Source organism: Poeciliopsis prolifica, unplaced genomic scaffold (genome assembly GCF_027474105.1).
Source record: "Poeciliopsis prolifica strain line A6 unplaced genomic scaffold, Auburn_PproV2 SCAFFOLD010, whole genome shotgun sequence".
NCBI lineage: Eukaryota > Metazoa > Chordata > Actinopteri > Cyprinodontiformes > Poeciliidae > Poeciliopsis > Poeciliopsis prolifica.
This window is the reverse complement of record NW_026562385.1, coordinates 7,716,850-7,730,000: the sequence shown is the minus strand read 5'-3', so window position 1 is coordinate 7,730,000 and position 13,151 is coordinate 7,716,850. Positions and strand designations below refer to the sequence as shown.

Here is a 13,151-nt window from a genome sequence, read left to right as displayed (position 1 = left end):
CTGTGGTTTCATCCAAAAAACAGGCCGCAATTAGGGTCTATTTTTGTCGATAGTCAGGTCTGCCTCGTGATTCCCCCTCCCGTCTCCATCCCCATCCTTGCATCTCATCCTACTTTGCGAAACCCTCCCTTCTCTCCTGTTTAAAGATTGTGCCTTAGTTTTGCACCAGATATTTTGTCTGCTGGGGAAACATAACCAAACTAGGCCTGTTTGTCCCTATATGTGCAACATTAGGCATCATTATGACTGAAGTAGTTCATTGTATCTTCTTTCTTGATCATTGACGTATTACTACCTCCCTTTATTCACGTTTACAGACTGAACTCCCTCTTCCTGTGAACCTTTGGCACATGCAATAACACATCATGTTGATGGAGAACTTACCCTGCTGATGGAGAAAAGAAGCCCTGGCCTACCAGAGCAGACTCCGGTGAAGCAGTATCTCAGCCTCCAGTAGAAGAGATGCTCCGAGACAAAGGTGATGAGGGAGAGTCCCATCGCTGTGGCCAGCATGTAGAAGACTCCCGCCATGTTGTCCACATCCAGCTGACTTGACATGACTTCGTTCTTCTCATTGTGACAGATTCCTGTCAGCCACTGGGCCTCCAGTTCTTCCATTTCACCTAAAAAACATGCAATGGAGTAAGACCATTCTATGGCCTCCAGGAATTTCCTAGGTCATTCAAACACCACAAGACTGAGGCAAATTTAAACACGCTTATTCCAACGCTACTGCACTCTTAATACTTGGTCAATAAGTTTTCCACTGCTGCTTCATTGGTATCATATCTGCACAAGGATTTTTGCTTACAATCTGCAGGATTTCCCTACAGGCTTCTGCGCCTACATCATCAGTTTCAGTCTTCCTGTGGAGGAGCAAATAGCATCAGGACTTCATTCAGCTTATCAGCAATATGAGGGGGGTTTCTGTACAGAGATCAAAGCATCACCAGGTTGGATAGTTCAGTGCAATACTTCAGAGCTCTCTACACATGTTTCGGTCACTAAAGCCAGAAGGATTCATGGATACAAAATGCTAAATCTGATCACAGTAACCTCAGATTTACTGTCATGAAACCAATTCTGGTTTCATGACCTTAGGATCATAAAACAAAAAGTTTTGGGGGTTTTTGTGATTGGACTAAATTATTTTTTGTAATTGTAATATAAAATCTTGACTCACATTTTTATTTGTCCAAGATTATTATATTTCATTAAAAGTTTTTTTTAAGCCTTTTTGCACATTTTTGACAACTTCCTCCTCCTGTATTTGAAAGCTAATTACTTTATTTTTCTATGACTGTAAAAAGTAATAACTCAATGAAAAAGAAAGAAAACCAGCAACTCATCTTAAATTTTGTTTCTTGTTCTGAGCATTTTGGCAAAGTATTGCACCTTTTATCAATCTTTTTTTAAAGAATAGCTTGAGTATCACCGATCCCAAGGTCTCCACACACCTTGTCCGATAGACCTGAGTGTTTCTTTATTGTTAAAAAAAGAAAGTTAAAAAAGCAACAAAGACCTTATCTTTTCTCATTTCTCACTCTGTGTACCATTTCTTCTGTCTTCCCTCCCACTCCGACTTCCTCTGTGACATTTGGCGCGTGGCTAATCCAATCTGTGTCATTCAGGGCCGGGTAACTAAGGCTGCTAGTGGGGAAAGACAAATATCATGGTGGTTCTCAGCTACATGTGTCTGAGTGCCGACTTACTAACACGTCATTACCCCTCAACTTCAACGGAAGATCATTTATCTCTCTTAACATTTAAGAACACTGAAAGATGTAGCGAAGGGACACATTTTCAGTCAAATTACGCTCAGCAGTGAGATCAATCTTGAGGTAATAAAAAGAACGTGGCAGTCACGTCTGGACTGAGACCAACATTTGACCCAGACATTTTTGGTTCAGATAAAAAACAATTTACAAAACAGGTAAGAAAAGTTGCATGAATCTTTATGAAATGAAAATTATATTTTTTATAATAACGACATGTTTCCAATATGCATAAAGGAAAACTTGTCAAAGATATGGAAAATGCATCATTTGTATTAATTTTAGCAAAGAATATTCAGTAAGTTCATTGTATTACTTGGTGCTACAAATTACATAGATTTAAAGATGACTGTCCTGTCATCTTTAAATTATAAATACTTACGTCATAAAGAATTAACTGTAAGCATGTCTACCTTTTATATAAGTGATGATGAAGGATTGTTACCCTTATGGAAGAGCATTAAAAGGTAAAGCTGCAGTGATAGTGCAACGTAGAGTACAATACTGGTGAAAAGGGGGATTCATGTTGAGAAGAACATGAATCTATGTCTAGGAAATAAATTGTAAGACTGAGTTCTCTTTTTTTTCTTCCAAATGAAATGAGTAAAGGCACATTTCAGCAAAGGTTTCCTGAAGGTTTTTTCTCTTCACTTCCCAGGTGTTTTGTTATCAACCTAGCTTGTGTTTTTTTGTGTCTCAACAAGGTGAATTACATCCCCTGATGCTGTAGTTCTCCTACAGAATAAGGATCTCAGTCCAGTACAACAGCAGGATCCAGAATGTGATTAAAAACTGTGATATCGTAGTTTTCATGCCATGAAAACTTTGATATCATAGTATTTGTGATTCAAGAATTATAATTTTTTTTTCTCACAAATAACCATTGTATAGTTTTTATATTATAAAACAGCTATATTGTCGTTTCTGAAATAGCTCGAAACACCATTCTCACCTTTTCAATCAAGCTATAAAACAGCTAGATTGCTTCATATGGTTTAAAAACCAAGGTCTACAAATCCAAACTGTCTAAAAATGTGTAGATAGGATGTGAAATTAACTGAGTCAATTCTGACCCACAAAAAATCCCCAATTGGGTGTAGATGCATAATTTCTAACATGTGAACAGAGGAATTTTTCCTTCCACCAAACATTCCATTATTATAGTGCTTTGAGAACAGTCGCCTTTCTTTGCAGTTACCCTTTGTGGCAATCTACTTTGTTTTTATCAATTGCAAACCATAATCAGAAATAAACTGTTCATTTCTCTGCGCATGTAACATTTTTTTTTAAATAAAAAATCACTTTGACTTGAATTGAGTTACTGAAACAAAAACTTTTCAGGGATATTCTAATTCACTTCGATGAACCTTCATATTTTGTTTGTATCATTATTGCTTTAAGAACAGGCTGTTCCTCAACATTACTGAGTGCCATTTAACATGTTCATATTATAAACTCCTGACTATATGCAGGAGTATTACTTTATCTTCTTTTGTTCAGAATATTGCTGAATAAATAGCAGGAGAACAAGTTTGTTACATGATCAGATAATTGCTTAAGAAGACAGAAAACATGAAATAGCTGTTTTCTTTTTTTTTTTTGCAATTTGTTTTAAGCTTTTGGATTCTTTAAAATAATGAATATTCTTCCTGTCTGTGGAACGTTGTGCTTTCTCCACTGGTATGCTGTTCATCTGATCAAGCAGCATCTGCCAACATACAGAGTCCCCTTCATCGATCACAAACCTGGCCTCCCCTCCCTCTTCTCCTTGTCCTTTTCTCGCCACGTTCTTTTCGTGCCCTATCTCTGACCATCACACACGCGCTCTGTCACTTTCCTGATGGTGTCATCACTTTTTCACCCTGTCTGTTTACCCTCTTAATCTCTTTTCACCTTAACTCTATAATTTATCCCTCTTCTCCCACTCGCTCTCACTTTCTTTGTTGTTCACATTTATCCTTACCTGTGTGACTGGTACAGACATACAACAAATGGAGAAACACTAAAATTATCAGTGTGACACAGACCTGAAGTACTCTCAGTTAAAATCTGCAATGGATGGCTACTTGGAAATTAAAAAGAGACAGTGTGACATCGATACAGAGAAGAAGCAAACCAGGCAAAACAAAAACAGCGGGGCCTATTTTTGTTAAAATTATCTTTCGAGTGTAACAAATGCTCCGAAGCTCTGACAGGATTCAGAAACAGGGTAAGCAAATGAAATGCACTCCAAGCTACTGTTTTATAATAATCAAACCTATAAATTGTAAATTTGGTCTTCTTTACATGAAATTAATCCATATTTCATTTTAGAAGCATCATCTCACATTACATTGAGTAAATTTTTTTCAGTGAGTCGGTGGGGGGAAATCGTAATGTATTAGGGTCAATACAGATACAGCAAAAGAAAAAGAAATGTGATGGAGGAATATGTTTGTTAAAAAATATATTTTGAGATTTTTAGATCACATATTTTCAAGAAAAAAAACAGATCCATTATTAAAGGCATAAACATTTGAACTGATATATTCATATATCAAATGAAATGTATATCTTCTATCCCACATCATGCATGGTAGAGGAGATGGGTAAGTGCTTCCTTGAGGAAAACAAAATACTAACATGGATTTTTTTGACACCACTGAAGAAATGTATTTATGTTATAGGTCGGACATTTCTACGTTTTGTAGTGTGAGATAATGTTACGACAATAAAATACTTTTGCTTTAATTTTTTATGCATCTTAGCCAATGTTGAGGATAATGTACACAAACACACAAACATAAGATACATATTTTCATATGCTGAACATACAAAGATTTTGAGTGTTATTTAATTTTATTTTTTAGAAAGACAATGTTTCATTTTTCTCCCGGTTGTCTCAAAAATACACTGCTAGTAATGTTTATGCACGTGCATGCTTTACAATTCAGGGAGAGCACATTGTTTGACTTAGTTTTTGGAATGTGAGTAGCATTATCCATTTGGAAATTAAGGAGTGCTCAGAGCGTGAGTGCATGTGTGAGCTTCTCACCGTCTCCGATGATAGCTAAGATGGCCAGATCCACCTGTCGCTTCCAAAAGGAACCTTTCTGCAGAGCAATGCCATAACCAGTGGTAGCAAATATGTACCTGAATACACAATCACATAAACAGAAAACTACAAATCAAAATATGTGATTTTTCCAGAGTGTCACCACATTAAAAGATGTTTAAGGGACAAAGATAATTAGGGGGACATATAAAAATAAAATGAATAAAAGTTACAGATAAACTGAACCTAAAACAAGATGCACATTAGTGCACATTAGTATCAGGTACTCATATGAACCCAAGCATTTCCAGTTTAATCAGTAAGTTCTAACAGTGGATTGCAATGTATTTCACTTGAATTTGGGTAATAGACCAACACAAATTTGACCTTAATTGCGAAGTGAAAGTTGATGAACAATTTTTTTAAAATTTCATTTTAAAAAAATCTAACCAGTTTAATTTTTGTGAAGGTTACAAACAGGTGGGCTCTATTTACAAATCTGGGGCTCTGTGAATAAGGTTCAGAGGACTAAAAACAACTGAACCTCAGGCTATCCTCAAGAGCTACAATACTGCAACTTCTAGATGCATCCTTTTTAAACACACCCGAATCAAATAGATGGCTCATCACCAGGCCTATGAAGAGCTGAATGACATGCCGATGACTGAATTCAGGTGTGCTGGTGCAGGAATGCATCCAAGCAGTAGCTCTGGAAGATGGCCTTTGGTTTACCCCTGATGTAGCTTGTGTAATCACCTTGCTGTGCAGTGTTGGTCTTTCCAGTAAATATAAATCAATATCAGCAATAAATTGTATTTGTGTTGCTAATTTTTTGTGTTGTTTTTGGAAATAGAAATGTCCTGCAGATTTAACCTCTGATCAGGTATAGATTAGCAAAACCACAGTAAAAGGGAATCCCTTTCTATTCAAACAGATTTTAGACACGTTCCCAAAATGTCAGCTTCTTTTACCGTCACTGCATGACTCACTTTCCCAAAAATAAACTGCACCGGATCCGCTGTGCCTGAGCTGGGCAATGCCAGCTCAGGCACCTTTTCTCTACCAGTGTTTTGGGTAAATGGCTATCTGTTACTTAAGAACTGTAGCTTTATTTACCCGCTGCCGATGGTCACAAGCTTACACCCTTCATCTCTCCCAGCCATGTAGTTCAACACTGCAGCGTCATAAATGAAGGCATCCAGTTTGCTGTATAGGGACAACAGAACAGAGAACAATGAAAGAAAAGAGATTTTGAAAAAGGAGGTCTTTCACATTTTTTTTTAATAAGAAATGAGTAAGAAGCGCACAGGAGGAGACAGAAGGCAAAGCACTGCCTTATTTTTCAAAGCGTGTTGGTTGCAGATCAATTGTGAAGTGTTAAATCATCTCCAATAGGCCTGCAATCCAAGCGTATCCAAACACAAAGGACACAGAGGGGATTGACAGTTCAATACAAAACGCTTCATAGATGATAGGCCCTTGGAGGCACATAGGCATTCTAAACAAACTTCAGACCCTCACAAACATTTACACTGTCCTGCCTCGGACCACACAGAGACTAGTAAACAAGTTAAAGTGGGAAAAAAAAGATCCAAGCCCCTGACTGACATTTCTAATGTAACTGATACCGTCACTGGCCAAGGCTCTCTTGCTATCTCGGCACGCACAAACACCAGACTCAGACACTCAGAACCCCGCTAATAGTCTGGTGACTGGCTGGCATTTTCTAGAATGTCAGACCCAGCCCTTTAAAAGACGCTCACAGCTGATAGGTTAGCTGTGTAATTAGCTTAACCCACCACTGTGGGTTAAGCTAATTACACAGCTAATTACACAAGGAATACGTGTGTCTCAACATGGAGAACACAGATTGCAGCCGTGTATGACTGCCTGAATCAGAGTGCGCACCACTGCCTTTCTAAAAGCATGTGCATGTCTTTTAGAAAATGGGAAGGTCGACACTAACCAAACATTTATCACATTCTTGTATTAGGGAGAAAGGGTCTCAATAGATTATGAAATGCTTCAATGAAACCTTTTAAATGCCAGGTTAAACACTGCAAAATTAGATTAGTTAGATTCTAATAAATAATAGTCAATGAATAACCTGCAAGAAGATCTTAGTTTTTGAGCTTACAGTCGGAGCTAAGTCACGACAAAAGTAGACATTAGCGTCAAACAACATGCTAAGCGAAACCGACTGATGGAAAATTAAAGCAAAGTAAAAAAATTAATACTACAGCTTTTTACCTGAAATGCTGCTGCTTTAGTTTTGTAACTAATTTACTTCTGACTTATATGTCAAAACCATTGAATATTTGAATTAATGTTTAGATGGGAAGGTTATTGTTTTCATAATTGTATAGTATTCATAGTAAAAACTACATAAGTCAATTTAAAGTACAATTACAAATGGAACAACTTAGAGATTTTCTTCTGTTTTAGGGTTTGTGTCACACTTCAATCTTTTAGAACCAAAATAAATACAAACTGTAGATTTTAAATGATTTACTTTAATAAGGAAAAAGCTTTCCAAAGAAAACTGGCCCTGACAGCAAGAAGTAGGGCAAAAGGGCTTAAAAAGCAACATATTATGACCTCATCTAAAGAAGTTCAGGAGCAGATGAGAAATGGAGTCATTGACATCCATCAACTTAGAAAAAGTTACAAAGCCATTTCTAAAGGTCAAGGGAGTCTGGCAAATTATCCACAAATGGAGTAAACACACAAGACTGGCGACTCCTTCCAGGACTGGTAAGTCCACTAAAAATACTTCAAGAGTGTTTTGAAACTCCATGCAGGAGTTCACAGTCAAACCCAGTACAATATCTTCACTTCAAGCCTCACTTGTTTCAGTAAAGGTCAGAGTTCATGACTGACGCGTAAGAAAGAGTCCAGCGGTGAAAATAATTTTTGACCAAACAAACCCAAAGGCCCATCTCACATACGTAAGTAAACATTTTGTTCTTCCCTAAGATGTCAAACAAAAAACTCTGTGCCCTGGCAAGACAGAAGTGGAACCTTTCGGAAGAGTGCGTGTCTTGTTACACCTGGAGTAAAACTAAGACAGAACTTCATAAAAAGATTGACAGTCGAACAAGATGGTGGTAGTGTGATGGTCTTGGGTTGGTTTGCTTTTTCAGGACCTGGACAACTTGTTATAATTGATGGAACCATGAATTCGGCTCCCTACAAGAGAAACATGAAAGAAAATACACAGCAATTAGTTCATGACCATAGACTCAAGCACATACTGCACGAAAAGCAATTGCAGCAGGACAACAATCTGAAGAGCATGAGCAAATCCAGTGTCTAGATGGAGAAAAATAAATAAACTGATGTCTTTTAAATCTGTAAGTTCAAATCTGCGAGTGGTAAAATACTTCTTCATATTGGTGTAAATAATCATCTAATACCAATGTGAAGTGGCTTAAGGTTTCATCACACAATCTCTAGTAAAGAAGTTATTTCAGTTTTGCACTTCTTGTGAACCTGTGCTAGCCACTGCCTGGAACACTAATGCCTTTTGCAAAAAAAACTGGAAATGCTAAGAGAATTAAGTGCTGCCTTTAATCTCTTAAAAGAACTACGATTATCAAATTCCTATCTGTCACTTTAAATCCAAATCTAGTTTTAAAATTACTGAAGGATAGAGGTATTCCTGGAGATGGCTATTCCTATTCCAAGAATCAGACCATTTAAAAGACCGGCACTGGAGTCTTTCATTCAACTCAATTTCCAGCAGCTGTTGATGGAAATTGACGTTTTACAGTTTCCTGTGAAAAACATAGGAGATGACTAACCTATGTTAATATTTTTTTTCTCAGTGTATTATGACTTGTGTCATGTGACCAGTGCTGCACACTGTGTCTTCACAGCTGCTGATGAATGGCGTAGATCTGTTCACAAAACAGCAGAAACACTGGCCAATTAATTTTATAGAATTCAAAAGAAAAGCGTGAAGCAAAAAATACAATTTGTTATATAAAAAAAAATACAGAGCAAAACGACACTGATACATTTTGATCAGTTAAATTATCAACAAGTCATATACAAATAAAGCTTAAACATTCCAAAAATCTCCTTTGCACCAGGTTTAACATTACACAAAATGTGATAAGTTCTTAATCTTAGGTTCAGTGTTTGCTATGTTTCTGGTCTTTTTCAGTGAAAAAATATTATTTTACATTTATGTGAAAACAGTAACGAGCCGATTGGAGATTTTGTTTGTTTGTTTTTTTCAAAAATAAGTGCCAGGCAATGCCTCGACAGATGGCTTAATCAACAACATGTGCATGCCAAACTAAAAGACCTGTACATTCAAGCATCATCATTTTAAGTACAAATATATTGCGGTTACCCCCCTTAGCACTGAGCCACACTGTTTACCAAAAACTGTAAACACTTTTTAACTATCCAGTAAATCAGAGGACTTTGTAAAAAGATTAATGTTCTGCAGAAATTCCTCTTGGGACCAAAGATTGGTCGATCTCCAAAAACAAAACAGAAAGTATTGAACTCAGACTCTGGATACACACATTGAATTGAGGAAGTTAAATTGTCAATTTGGCAGACATGCAATCATCCACAATGTAGGTAAATCAGAAATAAATACTTACTTGAACTTGCATTATGAGGTCAGTCTTTTGGTTTGCACATCACCATCAGCACCCCTGTACTACAAACGTGCATCATTTTTGGTGGCAGATATTGATTATTGAACCAAAAATATCAGACTAATAATCCGGACCTTTGTAAGAAGTAAATGGTAGATCCTAGGGCTGGGCAATAAATCAGTAAGAATATATATCGTAATAGGCAAGTGATCAATATCAATAGAAATTGCATCCAGTAGATTGCTCAATAATTTCACTGAGTATGATCCAGAACTGCACAGAATTTTCAGGGATACAAGCAGAGGAAAGGCTTTATTGCTGCTCAACTTTACTCAGCCAGTGAAGCAAAGTTGAAGACATCTGCATCTCCCTCATTGGTAAGGTGGCAACAACCTGTTGAGTATCATGCACAGCAGTTTCAGGTTTCGCCACTGTCCCTCATAACTGCTTAAAAAAAAAAAAACATTGTGGAGTGAAATCTGTACATAACGGAGGAAAGGTCACCCCACTAGTCTGGAAGCATTTCAGATGTTTAAAACAAAAAAAAAAACTAATCAATAATCATTGATAGCTACTGATGAAAAATGCTTTTGTCGAGATACATTTTTCAGTCATATCATCCAACTCTAGATTCTGATTTACATTGCGTTTTATTTATTTAAATTTATCCTGCAGTGTTACTATTCTCTGTAAACTTATTCTATGACTGAGTTGTGGAAATGCTCCTTCAGAGTTTTTTCATGTGCAGCTCTTTGACTCTTAAATCCAAAGTCCCTCCCAGAATGTTAGAAAGCATATGTCTTCCTAATATTATTTACAACTTTTCAGGTAATTAAACTTCAATTCAGTTTTAAAAATTCCAAAAACAATGACTTATGAAATTATTGACATTTTTTCCCCTCAAATCAAAATAAAAATGTAAATAATCTTACTCTAAATTAGCAATTTGAACATCCTCAAGTTACTAAATAAAACTAGAAAGGATAATTACAGAGTGTGCATCAGATCAAGGTGTATAAATACAATCTTTGATGGTTTAAAACGTCAGGAGTTAAAGCTCGAGTGTTATTCGCATTTAGATTCAAATCGATTTTAACAGGCTCCATTCTTGTGACTGTAACAGATTTTCTTTTTAAATCTTGTCAGCATTACGTATTATGACACCTAATCCTATCAAGCTTGCTGCAGTGTTGCTTATCCACTAATGCTGTCAAATAGAAATATTATCCAGAGTATAAATGAATGCACACATACTCAGATGGCTTGATGTGCAGACATACATAATGAACATGAGAATATCTTATTATCTACTGTCATTTCTGAGGCATGTAACACAGGTGTAATATCAAACTTCTAGACATGTTATAACTCCAAAGATTTATATATATATGTATATATATATATATATATATATATATATATATATATATATATATATATATATATATATATATATATGCACAGTTATAGCTCACAGATTATATCATACTTATGATAAATTCTTTGAGCTTTTCCATAGATCTAACCTCCACTCCAGTTATGATCTGCATTCATTTTCCTTCCAATAACTGTGTAACTTACTTACAGCTGAAATGGCCTACTCTAAATTCACACTGCAGGCCTTAATACTCAATTCAGATTTTTGGTCAAATCAGATTTCTTTTTTGCGTTGGCCATTCACATTTGCAAATTTATGCGACTTGCATGTGAGCTCTGTGGGAACTGCAAACAACCAAAGCATGTGCAGTAGACAGCCATGCAAGTTTGCACGCATTTGCAAAAGTAAATATGGATACTAATGTGGATACTTGTGTGGCATTTTGTTGTACCTTGTGTCTTTTCTTTATTTCCTCCAATGGGTATCTTACATCACTGACTTCACCCTTTTCCCCACACAATAGTGCTTTATCCTCATCTTTTTGTTTTGACCAATTTTTACTTTCAACTTCCTATCCACCCAAACCTTCTGAAAGTTACCCAACTCTTGAATTTGTCTTTGGTTAACTAGTCATAACCTCTATCACCTTTAATTTGTTCACAGGAATACAGATACGCAGACAGCCACACATCAGTCCCACAAATGGAACCAATACTAAAAATATCTCTGCTATTCTTTTTAATGAAGCCCAGTCTAAGAGGATCTGTCAAACACATACGCAAGCTCACACATTTGAATAATAATACCCATATGTACAAAAGACTAAAACTCCATATTAATCTAAATTTGTGTAAAAGCTGGCACTTCCAAGATGGAAACAAAAGAAAACATGCATTTTTACCCTGATTTGAGGCTGACAAGTGCGTCCACAACACCAGTTTGATGGTACTTCACCATGTACTGGTGCATGGCTGGGTAGTTCTTCCTGATGTTTCTTTCAGTGGATCCATTTGGGACTGTCCCAAAGCGGAACGGAGGAGAGTACGCATATGGATTCTGAAACTGCAGTGGGACAAACAAACAAGAGAGCGGGATGGAATAATGAAAACCTGCTAAGCTTACACTGTAAAACTGAGCAAAACCAGTTGGAAAAATTGTAACAGATCTTTTATAAAGAAGGTAAGTTTTTTTTCACATGCTGCCAATTTCCAAAAGTATCGCCTCAATGTATTTCAACAAAAAGGTAATAAAATCCAATCATACAGATGGATTCAGAGTCAATTACGTTTTTATTCTGATTTGTTCCTCATCATTTTACTTTATCTCAAGCTGCCATTTCCCACAAGGTTCAGAACATCATTGTCAATGTCAAGAAATTCTAGAAGCCAGCTTGCCACAACCTTCCCTTCATGTCAGAAAACTATGTGTATTTTTCCTTTCAGCTTTGTTAATTTGGGGTTTGGAAGTTTCCGGCTGATGTGTGTGTCTCTATTCAATTTGTAAAACGATGCTTTATGAATATAACAGATTTCAAATGGCAATTTATCAAAATATTTGTAGCTCTCCTGACTAAACTAAAAAGCAGCACATCACACATTTTATTTGTTCTAAGACAGAATCTATTACTTGCAGAGGCTACGACGTTTGATCAGAATCAGGAATGTAATTTAAAATGTGAATATTATGGATCTGCATTCGAAGGAAAAAAGTGCTTTTGCAGATCACAGGTCACTATGTAAATTCTATTCTGAATAAATGACTCCATGCCTACAAAATTGCAAAATATGTACTACGATGCATCTTTATTTTTACCTTTGTTTATTTTAGTTTAATAGTTAGGAATTTCCTTGTCTAGAAGCCTGTAGACTCCTTGTCATTTATTTTATGACATTAGACAGCAAAATACAATCACCTATTTACATTTTTATTGCATATAAAAATAATTACATAGGTTTTGATGTATCAAACAAATTATAAGATGTCCTGATGATATTTAAAGGGGAAAGCAAGTCACTGCTCCACTGATATATTTCTGTATCTAGTTTTGATAGAGAAATAGAGATTTCTGTTTTCCATTCATGCAAAATTTCTATCTGCAATTTCAGGGCTCAACCAAAGAAACAACAATCCAGACTCTGTCGTGTTTTGTTTTCATCCAGCCATGCACTGTTATTTTCATAACCTTAGAGGTTTAATGGAGCCCTTTTAATTGTAAGATCTGTTTGTTGAAATATGTTGCATAAACTTCAAAAACTGCCGACAGCAACTTTTAAAATCAAACTATCTTGTTCATTAGAAAAGTGTTTACTTTGCACTGTTCCTCTCTTACTTCTTTTATTGAATGTAGA

General features: G+C 36.1%; 1 protein-coding gene across 2 annotated transcripts in view; it reads right to left on the bottom strand.

The window, feature by feature from the left end:
* Positions 1-13,151, bottom strand: part of grin2aa (glutamate receptor, ionotropic, N-methyl D-aspartate 2A, a) — a 151,157-nt gene that overhangs the window by 8,548 nt on the left and 129,458 nt on the right. For both annotated transcript variants that reach the window (XM_055035359.1, XM_055035358.1), the window contains 4 exons: positions 11,705-11,865; positions 5,926-6,015; positions 4,810-4,907; positions 385-623 (listed from right to left, as the gene is read on the bottom strand). In XM_055035359.1, the coding sequence (XP_054891334.1) occupies positions 385-623; positions 4,810-4,907; positions 5,926-6,015; positions 11,705-11,865 (588 nt within the window). The remainder of the gene's footprint in view (positions 1-384; positions 624-4,809; positions 4,908-5,925; positions 6,016-11,704; positions 11,866-13,151) is intronic.